The sequence below is a fragment of the Python bivittatus genome, unplaced genomic scaffold (assembly GCF_059951505.1).
Source record: "Python bivittatus isolate LINGU-HERP-01145 unplaced genomic scaffold, Pbiv_v1 ctg000610_np1212, whole genome shotgun sequence".
NCBI classification, from domain to species: Eukaryota; Metazoa; Chordata; class Lepidosauria; order Squamata; family Pythonidae; genus Python; species Python bivittatus.
The window spans coordinates 58,896,555-58,908,694 of NW_028277088.1; the positions used below are offsets into that span (position 1 = coordinate 58,896,555).

General features: G+C 38.1%; 1 protein-coding gene across 1 annotated transcript in view; it reads right to left on the minus strand.

The window, feature by feature from the left end:
• AHRR (aryl hydrocarbon receptor repressor) overlaps window positions 1–12,140 on the minus strand; it is a 30,728-nt gene that overhangs the window by 10,047 nt on the left and 8,541 nt on the right. The window contains exons 3-5 of the mRNA XM_088150131.1: window positions 11,126–11,203; window positions 9,280–9,461; window positions 1,796–1,896 (exon numbers count right to left, since the gene is read on the minus strand). Coding sequence (XP_088006257.1) covers window positions 1,796–1,896; window positions 9,280–9,461; window positions 11,126–11,203 — 361 coding nt within the window. The remainder of the gene's footprint in view (window positions 1–1,795; window positions 1,897–9,279; window positions 9,462–11,125; window positions 11,204–12,140) is intronic.

Genomic DNA, 12,140 nt, shown 5'->3' on the forward strand with positions numbered 1-12,140 from the left:
AGAACTGTCATCTTGACAACTATACTGGGCAAGATTCTTGAACAGATTATCAAGCAGCATGTTTGTGATTGCTTGGACAGAGATTAACAGGAGTCAATATGCGTTTACCACAAAAGAATTCTGCTAGACTAACCTTCTCTCCTTCTCCGACAGAGTTACTAGCTTAGTAGATAAGTATGTAGATATACTGTACCCAGATTTCAGCAAAGTCTTTACAGTCTCTCATGATATTCTACTTAATAAATGGTAAAATAAGGGCTTGATGAGACCCCTGGGAGATGTGTCACAGTTGGCTGAATGAGCACACCCAAAGTGTACTCAGTAATGGGTCCACTTCAGCCTGGAAGCAAGTACAAATGCAGTGCCACAGGCTCTGTGTTGATTAACACTTTTATCTGTTACTTCAGTGAGGGAGTTGAGGAGACACTTCAACTGTAGTGTTTGTAGATAACACAAAGCTAGAAGGGATGGCTAATATTTTAGATAAAAAAGAGAAGGTTTTTAAAGCTCCACATAGGCTTGGACAGTGGGCTGAAATGAATAAAATTTATCAGGGAGAAATGAACTAAGTACAGAATGGGGGAGATCTGGTTTGACAGTATGAAAGGGATCTGGGATCCTTTTGATCACAAGTTAAACATCAGCCAGCAGTGTGATACAGCTCCTAAAAAGGCAAATGCTATCTTAATAAGAACACAGTGTCCAGTGAATGGGAAGTAATTGATGCTTCACCATCAAATTACTCACTGACTTTTCTTCCAGTGTGTCAGCCAATCCTTGAATGTTTTGCCTCTGCCACCAGTATGCAGTGCCTGAGACTTTTATTGACAGCTGGAGAGGCAGAAGTTCCTAAAAGATACCTTTATCTTTTCATTGAGGGAACTGTTTCTGTATGCCCAACTTCTCTCATAAAAAGGGTGCTCAATTAAGCTATTCCACTGTATCCTCCTCACCTCAATGGTGGGTGAGACAGCTATTTTTCACACTTCTGATTCTGTCTGGCAGGGCATTCCATTATTCCACTAATAGCATGGTTCATCCTATGCAAAAGTTTCTGACACTGCCAGATCATTATTCTCTCAAATGGTTTTTAATATTCTCATTCAAGATGGGGATAGGCTGCAGTGCTACCTACTGCAAATCCTCCAATTCTTCCTAAGGTTCTTTCTCATGCCTTTTTGATGTAACCAAGTGTTTGCAATCCATTTCTTACAGTGGCCGAATGGTTGCACCTGCCCTTTGTTTACTAATAGTCCTGTCACTTCTTCAGGTACTTGCCTTGGTAAATCTATTATGAAATTCTTGGGCAGCTGTGACAATCTTATGATTGCTGCACTTCCATGCACACTAGGCACTTCCCATCTTCCCAATGGACTTCCCAACTAAAAATCAGCCTCAGCTGATGAAAATTCCAATGATGTTTCTGCATAGATACAGAGTTCATGTGTGTGAATGCACTGATAATTACTCAGAGAAATATAGGATAGTTGCTGCTCAGCAGATTGAAACAGGCTGTTACAGTATTTGCAGTATAGATGTAGTGCAGTAATCAATAGTAAATTCCATTTGGTAAGTAAAGGATTATTTGCCTATATTTTATTTTGGGCAAGTTAATGTTTCTCAGCCTCTATCTCTTTCAGTTCAAGAGTGTTAATTTATCTTGGGAAAATTATTAATTAAATATGAACATGCTGGAAAGCAGGATCATAACAAGTATTTATAAGGTTCAGACTTTCTCAGTTTTAACTTCGTAACTGTATTTGCAAGGTTACATCTTTAAAATGTTGCTTCTCACCTCTAGTAAAAATCCACCTTCTGGTATGGCAGGTTCCTTAAGTAAGCCAACTTCTTTTATATCATGACTTGTTTGGTAACTCAAATGCTTTTCTTGAACAGCTGTTGGTAATAATAAATTGATATTTAATATAAAATGAAAATTTATGAGCACAGCAATTCTTAACATTGACCAAGGACCCCAAACCCTGCCAGAAAGAGATTGCCAGGGCAAATGTCAGAAACAATGTATTTTACCCTTTTTCCTAAAGGAGGGGAAAGATAATTCTCTTCCAACAATGAGAAAGAACGTACAGTATTTAAAGTAGTCATTTGGCTATTCTACATGTGTTGCCTATGTTAGACAGGGGAAAGAACATAGGATTTTAGATTTAAGGGACCTTCCTTACCACCACCTTTTCTGCTTTCCAAACTCAAGATTTCCCAACCTTTGAAAGACAGCCATAGAAGCCAAAGAGGTATGATATTGGTTATCTCTGTTCAAAGCTTAAGCAATTTTTCAGACCTCAGAGGCAAGAAGCCAAGGGATCCTACACCACAAGAGTGCTGCTCTAGAGGTCACAACATTAATCCCTTAAGAAACCCTTCGCATGAGGTTTATTACCATTAATCTCACATTATGTCAGCAATATTGTTGAAACCCTGGATGTTCTGTGGAATATGGCTGGCCCACATAGTTGGCCCTATCATTCCTTAACACACACTCAAGATCAGCCTCTTCATTTACTAGGGAGCAGAGAGCCATAAAGTGGGTGGTATCAGGCCTAGCCCAAGAAACTCCTGGAGACCGTGCAGGTTCAATCAGCAAGGTTCATTAGCTAGCGCTTGTTTACAGAATCTTCTCAGACTGACCAGTAGTTCCCAGGCACAAGTCTCTACTATCTTCTGGAATGTTTAGGGATGCACCAGCTTTCTCCGCTTATCTCCAGAACGTTGCTCTGGAGACGAGAGCACCGTTTTCACCCCCCTTCCTCCATTCCAGTCCATCACAGGTGGATTCAACTGGAGCCAAATGGATAAATGAGATCAAGCATGAATTAAGCCCATTTGGAGTCTTAATTAGGATCTGAAAGTTGCACTAGGTGACTAATGGATCCTGCAGGCTTGGGGTTAACTTCAAGGCAGTTTGACTGAGCCCTTGTTGTTGCCAGGCATGGAGTGTGACAGGAGCCCTGGATATGATTACTCCTACAAAGCCTCTCACTGTGCATCAATCCTGCTGGGCTCCTTGTTTTTCTACTGATCTTCAAGAGATACAATGCAGAGCACCACTGGAAGAAGATGAAGAGTGAATCAAACCATGCACGAGTAAGAGCCCATATTAGGGATTACACTATGGTGATAAGAGCTGTGAAATATAACTATTGATCTTATTGCATCCACAGATAGTTGCCCAGCAGCCCTTTTTACTGTGACCTATTCTTTGCTAGGAAGAAATGGACCACAGGATTTTTTTTAGCAGACTGCTGTATTATAAACATCTGGTGGATAAAGTCACTGAGATTCACTTGGAGTTGGACTTTGACTGACAAAACCTGAAAACACTTCCTTGGTTATCTGGATACTTGGATGAGTTTGAGCCTGTGACTCCAGAGGAAGTAGACAAGGACCTCAGACTGATGAAACCAGATATCTCTGTATTAGATTTATGCCTTTCCTGGCTGGTGAAGGGTAGTTGGGTCCATAAAGGTGGGAGGTGATATGCAGTTGGGTCCTTGGAGTGCCCTCTGCCTTGAAGGATGCAGTGGTATGCCCTCTCCTCTAGAAACCTTTGCTGGCCTGCATAATACTTGTTTAGTCTCTCCTTTCTGGGGAAGGTTATTGAGAAAGTGATTGGATTCTAGCTTCAGAGGGCCCTGGAAGATACAGATTATCAGAGCCTTCTCTAGGACTTAAAATGGTTTGATTTTTGACTTATGGACTAGCTTTAAAAATAATGTGTCTCCCAGACTATGAGGGGTTTTATTGGTTGTTGTTTGCAATTTTTTGCAATTAGACTTCAAACTTACGGTGGTCCCAATCCCTCCTCTAGGGCAGAATGTGACAACTTCTGCATGAAGCTTTTATCGTGCTATTACTCTGCTTTATTCATAAAGGGTCCAGATGACAGTATTCTCAATCTGTTATCCTCCTGTCTTTGCACATTAGTTCTTATATCACTTGTCTTTTCAGAGAAAAGCTATCAAGGAGAAATAATGCAAAATGAGGAATAATTGCAAAATGTCTTTCGTTGTAGGCCTACATGTTCGCCATGTCAGAGTACCCTATTTCTACTTATTCCATTGCTCTGTCTTACTTATTACCTTTTATTGTATACAGTAAGACAGCAACGTCTGCCAAAAGGATTCCAATAATGGTAATAACTACAGGAAGGACACCTAGTGATGATCATATGGCTAGGCATAAAAATGTCATTCATAATACAGTATATATTTCAAAGTAAAAAAAAGTAGAACGTAAAGCTGCAATTAAAAATAAGGATGGTAAATGAAATGAAGCACAAAAGTAAAACTTGAAATACAGGGCTACTAAATCTTAAGGTCCAGAAAATTAAGATGTATTTGCATAACATTTTAGCACTTGGCCCTAGCCTATATCTTTGATGGTTTTTTACTGTTTCTTGTTTTCACTCACGCTGTATGCAATATTCTTTTTTAAACAAAAAGCCTTTATTCAACTTATATGTCATCCAGTCATTCAGACTCAGACCTGAATGGGCACTTGATGCTGGTTAGGTAGTCCAAAATACCAGGGCAAGAACAGTGTTAGACAAAAACAAAACAAAAAGTAACATAAGACACTGTAATTTTTGAAACATATAACATTCTAAAGCATTATGTGAATACTCCCAATTAAACATTCTAACATTGCTCAGTCCTTTTGTATCTTCCTGCTATGCCAATGCATATTTTTCATTTGAGCAAACCTCCTTTTGTAGATTGGATTGTTCAAGAAATACATATGAAAATCTTTGTGTTCTTTTTGCATTTCATCCCCTGCCTCCTTTCCCTTCTCTCCATTTCCGATCATATGGTAAGCACAGATTACAGCAATCCTGATTTGAAGGGGAAAAGTGATTTGGAATATAAATTGGCTTCTTTCTTCCTGATACTTTCAGAAACTTGACTGTCCAATTAAATAAGTTAACAAATAATTACAGGTAGCCAACAAGAATGTGATGCTATCTAGTGTATTGTTTCAGGGCCTTCTCTTTAGTTTTGCAACAGCCCCTCAAGTTGTCACAACATGCATGGTAGTGGCAGTAGTGTGGAGGTCATGTATATTCCCCCCAGTCCAGAGACAATTATTTTATTAACATAGAACCAGGTACCTTCCAAAGCCAGTAAGAGAATGGCCAAGTACCCACTGAACTGGAGCAGGGGGAGAATTTAAACTCTGGAATAAATGCTTTGATTTCTCTATACTGCAGAAGAAAATCTCATACATGGCTTCATTCTTCATTCATTCAATCTTGCTTATTTGAGTCTGTGACCATTCTCCAAGTAAGCCAAATTCTGAATAAGGGGTTAAATCTCTCCTCTCACTAAAAACTATGGATTAGTCTTTCTATCGTTGAAAGTTTATTTGGTTGCTATTTCAATATATCATCCTTCAGTAAATGCTTATTGATTACCCAGAATCATCTTCTTCCATGGTGTGCATCTTTACTGTCTTGCAACTTCAGCCTTAATGGCTAAATCTTTTAAATGACTGGTATTTTCTGTTCCATATCTCTAATGCTTTAGGTAGCATTTCTTGTGGACATGAATTCAGCCTGAAGGGTAGTAAGCTCTGTGTTCTTAGAGTTGCAAGGAGGTTTGCTTGATGTGCAAGGGCTTGATGTGCCGAGAAGAGAGCTGAGCAAAGGTGCTCTACAAGGGTCCTTGTAAGAAAGGAACCATGCTCTTCCTAATGAGAACACTGGCACTGGTTCTATTTAAGAAGAGCAGGAAACTCAAGCTTTTCTGTTGGCAACAGCCATCTGTTTAACCCAAATTCTGTGTACCTCGGCTCCTGACTTGAAATCCTGTGACTTTGGCTTTGGACCCAAACCAAAGGCTGATGAATCTCCTGCAACATTTGACCCTTGGACTTTATTTTGACTACTCTTGCACCTGCTGCTTTGGATTTGGGGGTCTCGTAAGGTAAGTCTGTAGGACTTGGGGACTTGTTTCTCACTGTGTGTGCATGTGCGTTTACATTTCCTCTTCTGTTTAGGTGTATGTTTCACAAAGTTATCAGTAAAGCCTGCAACCACCTCTCCATGAGGTGTGCATGTTTGGCCTGGGACAGGACAACCTGCCTTTCTGTCAGTTTTATCCTTAATTGGTCTGTGCTGAGCTAAACATTACCTTCCTCTCAAAAGTTTCACATTAATTAGCCATTCATTTTACCAACTTTACCAACTAAGAATCCATCTTCAGATTTAAAGCATCTTGGGGTGTTCAAATGTGTTCTTGCATTCTAGTGTATAAAACAAAGCTGTGAAGAAGTCTGAATGCTTCTCTTCTACTATCTGCCTTGGAAAAGTTTGTTAGTCTCTTTCAGCTTTTCTCACAATGAATAGTGAAGATGATGTACCTTGCTTATCAATGCTAAGAACTACCCTTTTGCTGCAAAGGTTATGGCACCCCCCATGGCTCTTTGGGATACCCCTTTTCCAGTTCTTCACAAAGCAGCTATTTCCTTTCAGTATACTGGATGCATGTGTGTGACTAGATGTTTCTTTTTGTCAGGCTGAAATGTTGCTTTTTCTATTCTATCTCAGCACCTGGTGGTAACCTTGCATATATAAAGCATACATCCATATGGTGAAGCACAGAAGCCATGAAGAAGAAAAGCACATTGTTTGTTTGTAACCAAGGGGTAATTTGTGTTTTACCATCTTTCCCTTCTAATGTCCACACTAAGAGGCATCCCTGATTCTCAGGGCCACTATAGCATCGTGGGAACTGGCAACAATGGAAACAATTGCCACTGTTGCAGATCAATTGTCCTGTTTGAACAATTCAGTTTCTTCAATTTCAGAATCATATTCCAGTACCAACTTATATATAAGATCTAACAGATGTTCTGAGTTTTGTTATATGCATTTCAAATTCAGTCGAATCTTTAAGTATGCCACCTTGTTTCTGTAGTTCCTTTTGAAATATGCTTATTTGAAGATACAGAATAAGACATTTCTGACCAGTCCAAAGAGAGTCTTAAAAGATCTCATCTTTGTTTTATTAAAGATTAAATCTTGCAGTCTATAGGAATTATTACCTCCCCGCTGATCAATATTTTACACATATTTACCTTCATAAAGGTATTTACTATTGAAGTAAGAAGGGATATTCTTTTATATTTGACCCATATTCTTACTAAGCTTGTTATAATAGAATTATCTCCTATGTACTAAACCAGGGGTGGGCAACCTACAACCTGTGGTCCCAAAAAGAAATCTATTCACCTGGCCCAAGAGAGAGATCAGAAATCACTTGCTACCTCCTTGGGTGGCCATTTTGGGGATAGCGTCACCAGCTGCCTCGGCATGGATGGAGCAACAAGTTCACCACCTGGCACTGGCGAGAGTAAGCTATGAGGTGGAGGAGGAGGAGGAAATGGCCATGACAGCAGCATGGCCTCTGGCCCCTATGCAGAAGAAGGTTGCCCAGCCCTGCACTAAACAGTTCTATTTCTATCAGACCAGAAGGATTTGTGCAGGGCTTCTGAAAGCCCTGTTCCTACTATTACTATAAAAGTAATCCAGCCATATGATGATATCATCCAATCAGTTATCCAGAACAGGCAACTAGCTGGATAGTATGACCAAAGTTTGATATAGCCAATCCACCTCATTGTGTCTTGTAGAATCCTGAATTTGATCCTCCATCTTTTATTTAACCAAATGAAGTTACTCGGCTTTGCCACTCATTCAACATCTTTTCTTCAGTTATTGGGATCATTTGGAATAAGGGGGACTTCCTGTGAGTGTCATGGTAAGCTGACATCCTCTTGTCAGCAGGACAGCTTTGCAAGGAGAATCATGGCTGGAAGCTGGATCTGGACCGATGAAATTGTTGACGTTACCCATGTGACTCCGGACAGCCGCTATTTGTGAGTGGACTGCAGAAACTGCCATTTTGCAGTTGGCTTATGAGTGGAGAAGCTGGGAGTCAGGATTTAATCAAACTCACACTCGCAAAGCAGCCTTTTGTGGACATTAAGCTCGACCGAGCCTTATTTCTTAATCACTTTTTTGGATTTGGATTATTAATTTTGTTTGTTTGTTTACTGGAGAGATTAAAACCCTTTGGACTGGCAAGGCTTTACTGTATTCATCTGGTGAGTTTCTTCCTCTTTAGAGGACAATGGTGTATATTCGATTTTAAAAGTTTTGAAAATCTATCATTTCTTGGACTATACAGCAAAAGTGCTTAGTATATGGATTTTGGAAAGTTAACAATGGATTAAAGGGCCAGAGCAATTTGGAATTATAGCTCTGAATTAACTAGAATATATTTTCTCATGAGAAAATGGCAACTGTTGTGGCTTTTTTAAGATAAGAAGGTTTTGGCTGTTTTTATGATGAAATCTTGAAGGATGGACACTAGAGGGAGCTAGAGGAAAAAGACAGAACATGTAATGAAGTTATAGAACAAGAACAAATTGCGATGAATATTTATGAAGTTATTTGATTTAATGTAGGATTTAAATGTAACACAAATGGATCTGATGGATTACTCATTCCCTAAAGGACGTGTACAGATATTAAACCAAGAAACAGATTTGGATAATTTTTTCTTACTGGATATACAAAAGAGCTCTGTTAAGGTTTTGAAGGACTTTATTACAAGTGACAAGCAAAAGGAGAAACTTTACTTATTGGATATACAAAAGAAACTTGTTAAAGATCTGAAAGATTTTTGCCTTGAAATACAGATGACTGGCAAACTACCTCTAGGACTCTCTTTGAAAGGGCTAAAGAATATTTTCAAAAACTCTACGAAGGAATACAAGGTTGGTTTGTTCGATCAGGGCTAAAAGAGGAAAAATGTGATATCTGGTTGCCCTTACTGGACTTTTGCTGACAAAGAACGACTGACGAAGCATTTGGATTTTGCTTTTTTACTTAAGAGATGAGCTGGGGGAGAAGAGAGATTGTGTTGTATTTAAAGTGGTGATAGGCTATTAAATTTGTCTTTACTTGCTGGGAGGAAGGGGGAAGTTACTTTTTTCTTTTTCTTTTTCTTTTTCCTCTTTTCTTTTTTCCTTTCCATACCCCTCCCTTCCCGGAATAAATAAAGGAAGTTATACAGAGAATACAAAAAAGGGGGGGCTTTATAACTTCCTTTATTTCATCTTGTGTGTAACTGGATAGCTTGAGATAATTTAAAGAAGGCAAACACAGAGATAAATTCAAAGTTGTGCAACTACTGGCAGTTATATTAGAAAAAGAGAGAAGGCATTTTCTTGCTTGATGATTTTTCTTAGACTGCTTACCCTGAAAGAAGCTTCTGACTTTAAGGTAACCAATGCTGAGACGCAAGATAGATAGTTTGTCCAGTTTAGATATCACATCTGGAGGGAAAGGCAGAAGACTAGCCAGGTGATCTAATTCAGCATTCAAGCGGTCTCTATGTCTCTTCGAAGGATTAGAGGTTCTATTCCCATGTTCAGGCTTCCTATTTGGGGAGAAAATGTGTCAGTTTCTTGAACCCATCCAGCAATTTTTCTTAACAACTGACTAATTTGGAAGAAAAACAGGCCATCTTCTCTTAGATATTTTTTTAAATCTCAGAAGCCACTTCCATAAGGCTGCTAAAAAACCCCTACATGGATGCAGTCACCAGATACTGAGCTCAATTTGAGGGAATTCTTACCTTTTTTCTTTCTTTTTACTAAACATGTAATTATATTACTGTTATATAAGAAAGATCTAATTCTAAATTAGATGACCTATAATTATATACCATTTGTGATATTAATCTTAACTGATTTGGGCATTCCCTTATATAAAAAACATGAAATGAATGCTCCATCATAGGGGAAAAAACAATGGCTATGGAGCAAGATAAATTTAGCAATATGCTATAAGAGCATGAAAAAGGTACAATAATCACATAGATATGCAGTATCAAACATATTCCTGGGTATAAAACACTGTAAGTGTGTTAACAGTAATAAAGCTCTCTTATCTACAAGACACTTCAGTTTTCTTCTATCTTGAGTTGACAAATAGATGTATCATTGGCAGTTGACAGAACAAGTTTTATAACCTTCAAGGAATGTTTTATTAAAATTGCTGAGGTACAATTGTGAAAACATAAAATAATATAAGCTAACACAATTATAAAACAAGTTAACCTGGGAATTTTGTAGAGACAGAGGGAGGTATTTTTCAGTTCACCACCAACATAGGCCAAGATGTCACCACCAACACAGGCCAAGATCAGGGCAATTTCTTACTAAAGCAACACACTGAGATTACGTTTTGAAGTTTGCTTTTTATAGTAGTAGTTTGATTTTTGTGCCTATTTTCATACGACTGCAATATACTTCTAAAATTAATTTTGTTCTATTTGAATTGCTTTATCCCCAGTACTGTGGTATACATTTCATGTGCACTAAGAATGAACAGATACCATTGAGGGGGGGAGAATAAAAGTGCAAATATATATTTTATTTAGAAGCAACAATGACAAACTCTTGGGGAGGGGATGAAGACAGTGTGATAGGCTGTTCTTCTTGGTTTGTGTGGGAAGGAGGAAATAGATTCTTCTCCAAATGTTGGGAAAGGGATAGGTGGGCCAAGGAGGACCAAGATACAGTTTTGCCCAAAGAATTCTGAGAACCATAACGAGTTAAGTGCTGAAGATTCTACTAGAGGCAGTTAGCTCCTGCACAGACATTTAATTCCCAAGGTTTTCCCAAACTGAAGGAATGAGGAGGGCATGGCTGAGAGTACAGTTTACAATGAAAAGTGTGTAACACTATGCACAAATAAATAAGTGCTGTACATATGTATATATCTATATCATTATATCAAAGAACACTGCCTGAAACAAAGTAGGATGCACATAGTCCACAAAATATATATATCAATGCAGACTAATGATAGTTCTGTCCTTCAACAAGGAATGACCCATGTTAAATCCCTACTCAGTCACAGTCTTGGACAATTTTTTATTTCTCCAACCCAATCTAGTTTACAGGGCTATTTTGAGGATAAAATAGGAAAGTGAAAGAGCCAAAGCAGGTTATATACATGAAAATGGAAATAAGTAAACAGTTGTTTTAAGAATAAAATTGAATAAATAATAAAGATAAAATCTGATAAATACTTAACTGGTTTTGAATGGGTTTCCGTCTTTTCCTCCCTGCATACAGACATTCTTCTGGTGGAATCATTGTCCTGTCATGGAAGCTGCAAGGCATTTCCAATTATTCAGTTAAAGCCAGCATTCCTCCAAAGCAGTGAAATTCTAAAAAACTAAGTTCCGAAGATCCTCTTCATTATTTAATGATGTAAACCAAATTCAAATTCCTAATTTAAGATTATATAAAACATTTATAGGAAAGAAAAATCGCATTTTTAAAATTGAATTTTTAAAAATATTCATTTTGGGTATGGCCAACTGGAAGTGCACATGTTGAATTTACTCCCTGAGGCAAACATTAAATATTAAATCATAATACTTATAAAGATAAAATATTAATCAAGACATTATAAAACTGGGTCCACCTAAGTATCATATAACTTACTTATATCAATTCTCTCAACAGTGTCTACATCCTGGATGATATCTCATCATACCCATTATTACAGACATTACTTGGCCCTACTTTAGTGTTAAATGTCTTTTTTAGGCTCTTTAGTTGTTACGAATAGTAATGTATGTTTATCATAATGTAACAATCCTGGATGAAATACCAAAGTGGCTGGAGTCATTTAGCTATGGTCTGAAACAAAAAAGCAAGCAGATTGACCCTAATTGCTGAAATGCAGAGAAACTTGCAGCCCACAGACTAATTTCATGTGGTCCTCAGCTCTTATCAAGAACAATCTGTTCTTTCTCCTCATATTTTGCAGAAAGAAAAGATATAAGACAAAATTGGGATTGGAAAAGATCAGATGTGCTTCCCCCCACATCCACTAATGGGTCCTGACCAACCCTTGCTTCTGACTTATCCACCTTATGACCCTTAATAAATTTTCTCTGAATTTTATTAAAAGGCATTGGTAGTCAGAAAATGTGCTACCAGAATCCCCCTGATTTTATGCTATCCTAGATGGCTCTTGTGCTACAATGTCTAACATAAGAGAATGCTTCTTTCAACAGAAAAGGGTTTCTGGCCTTAAA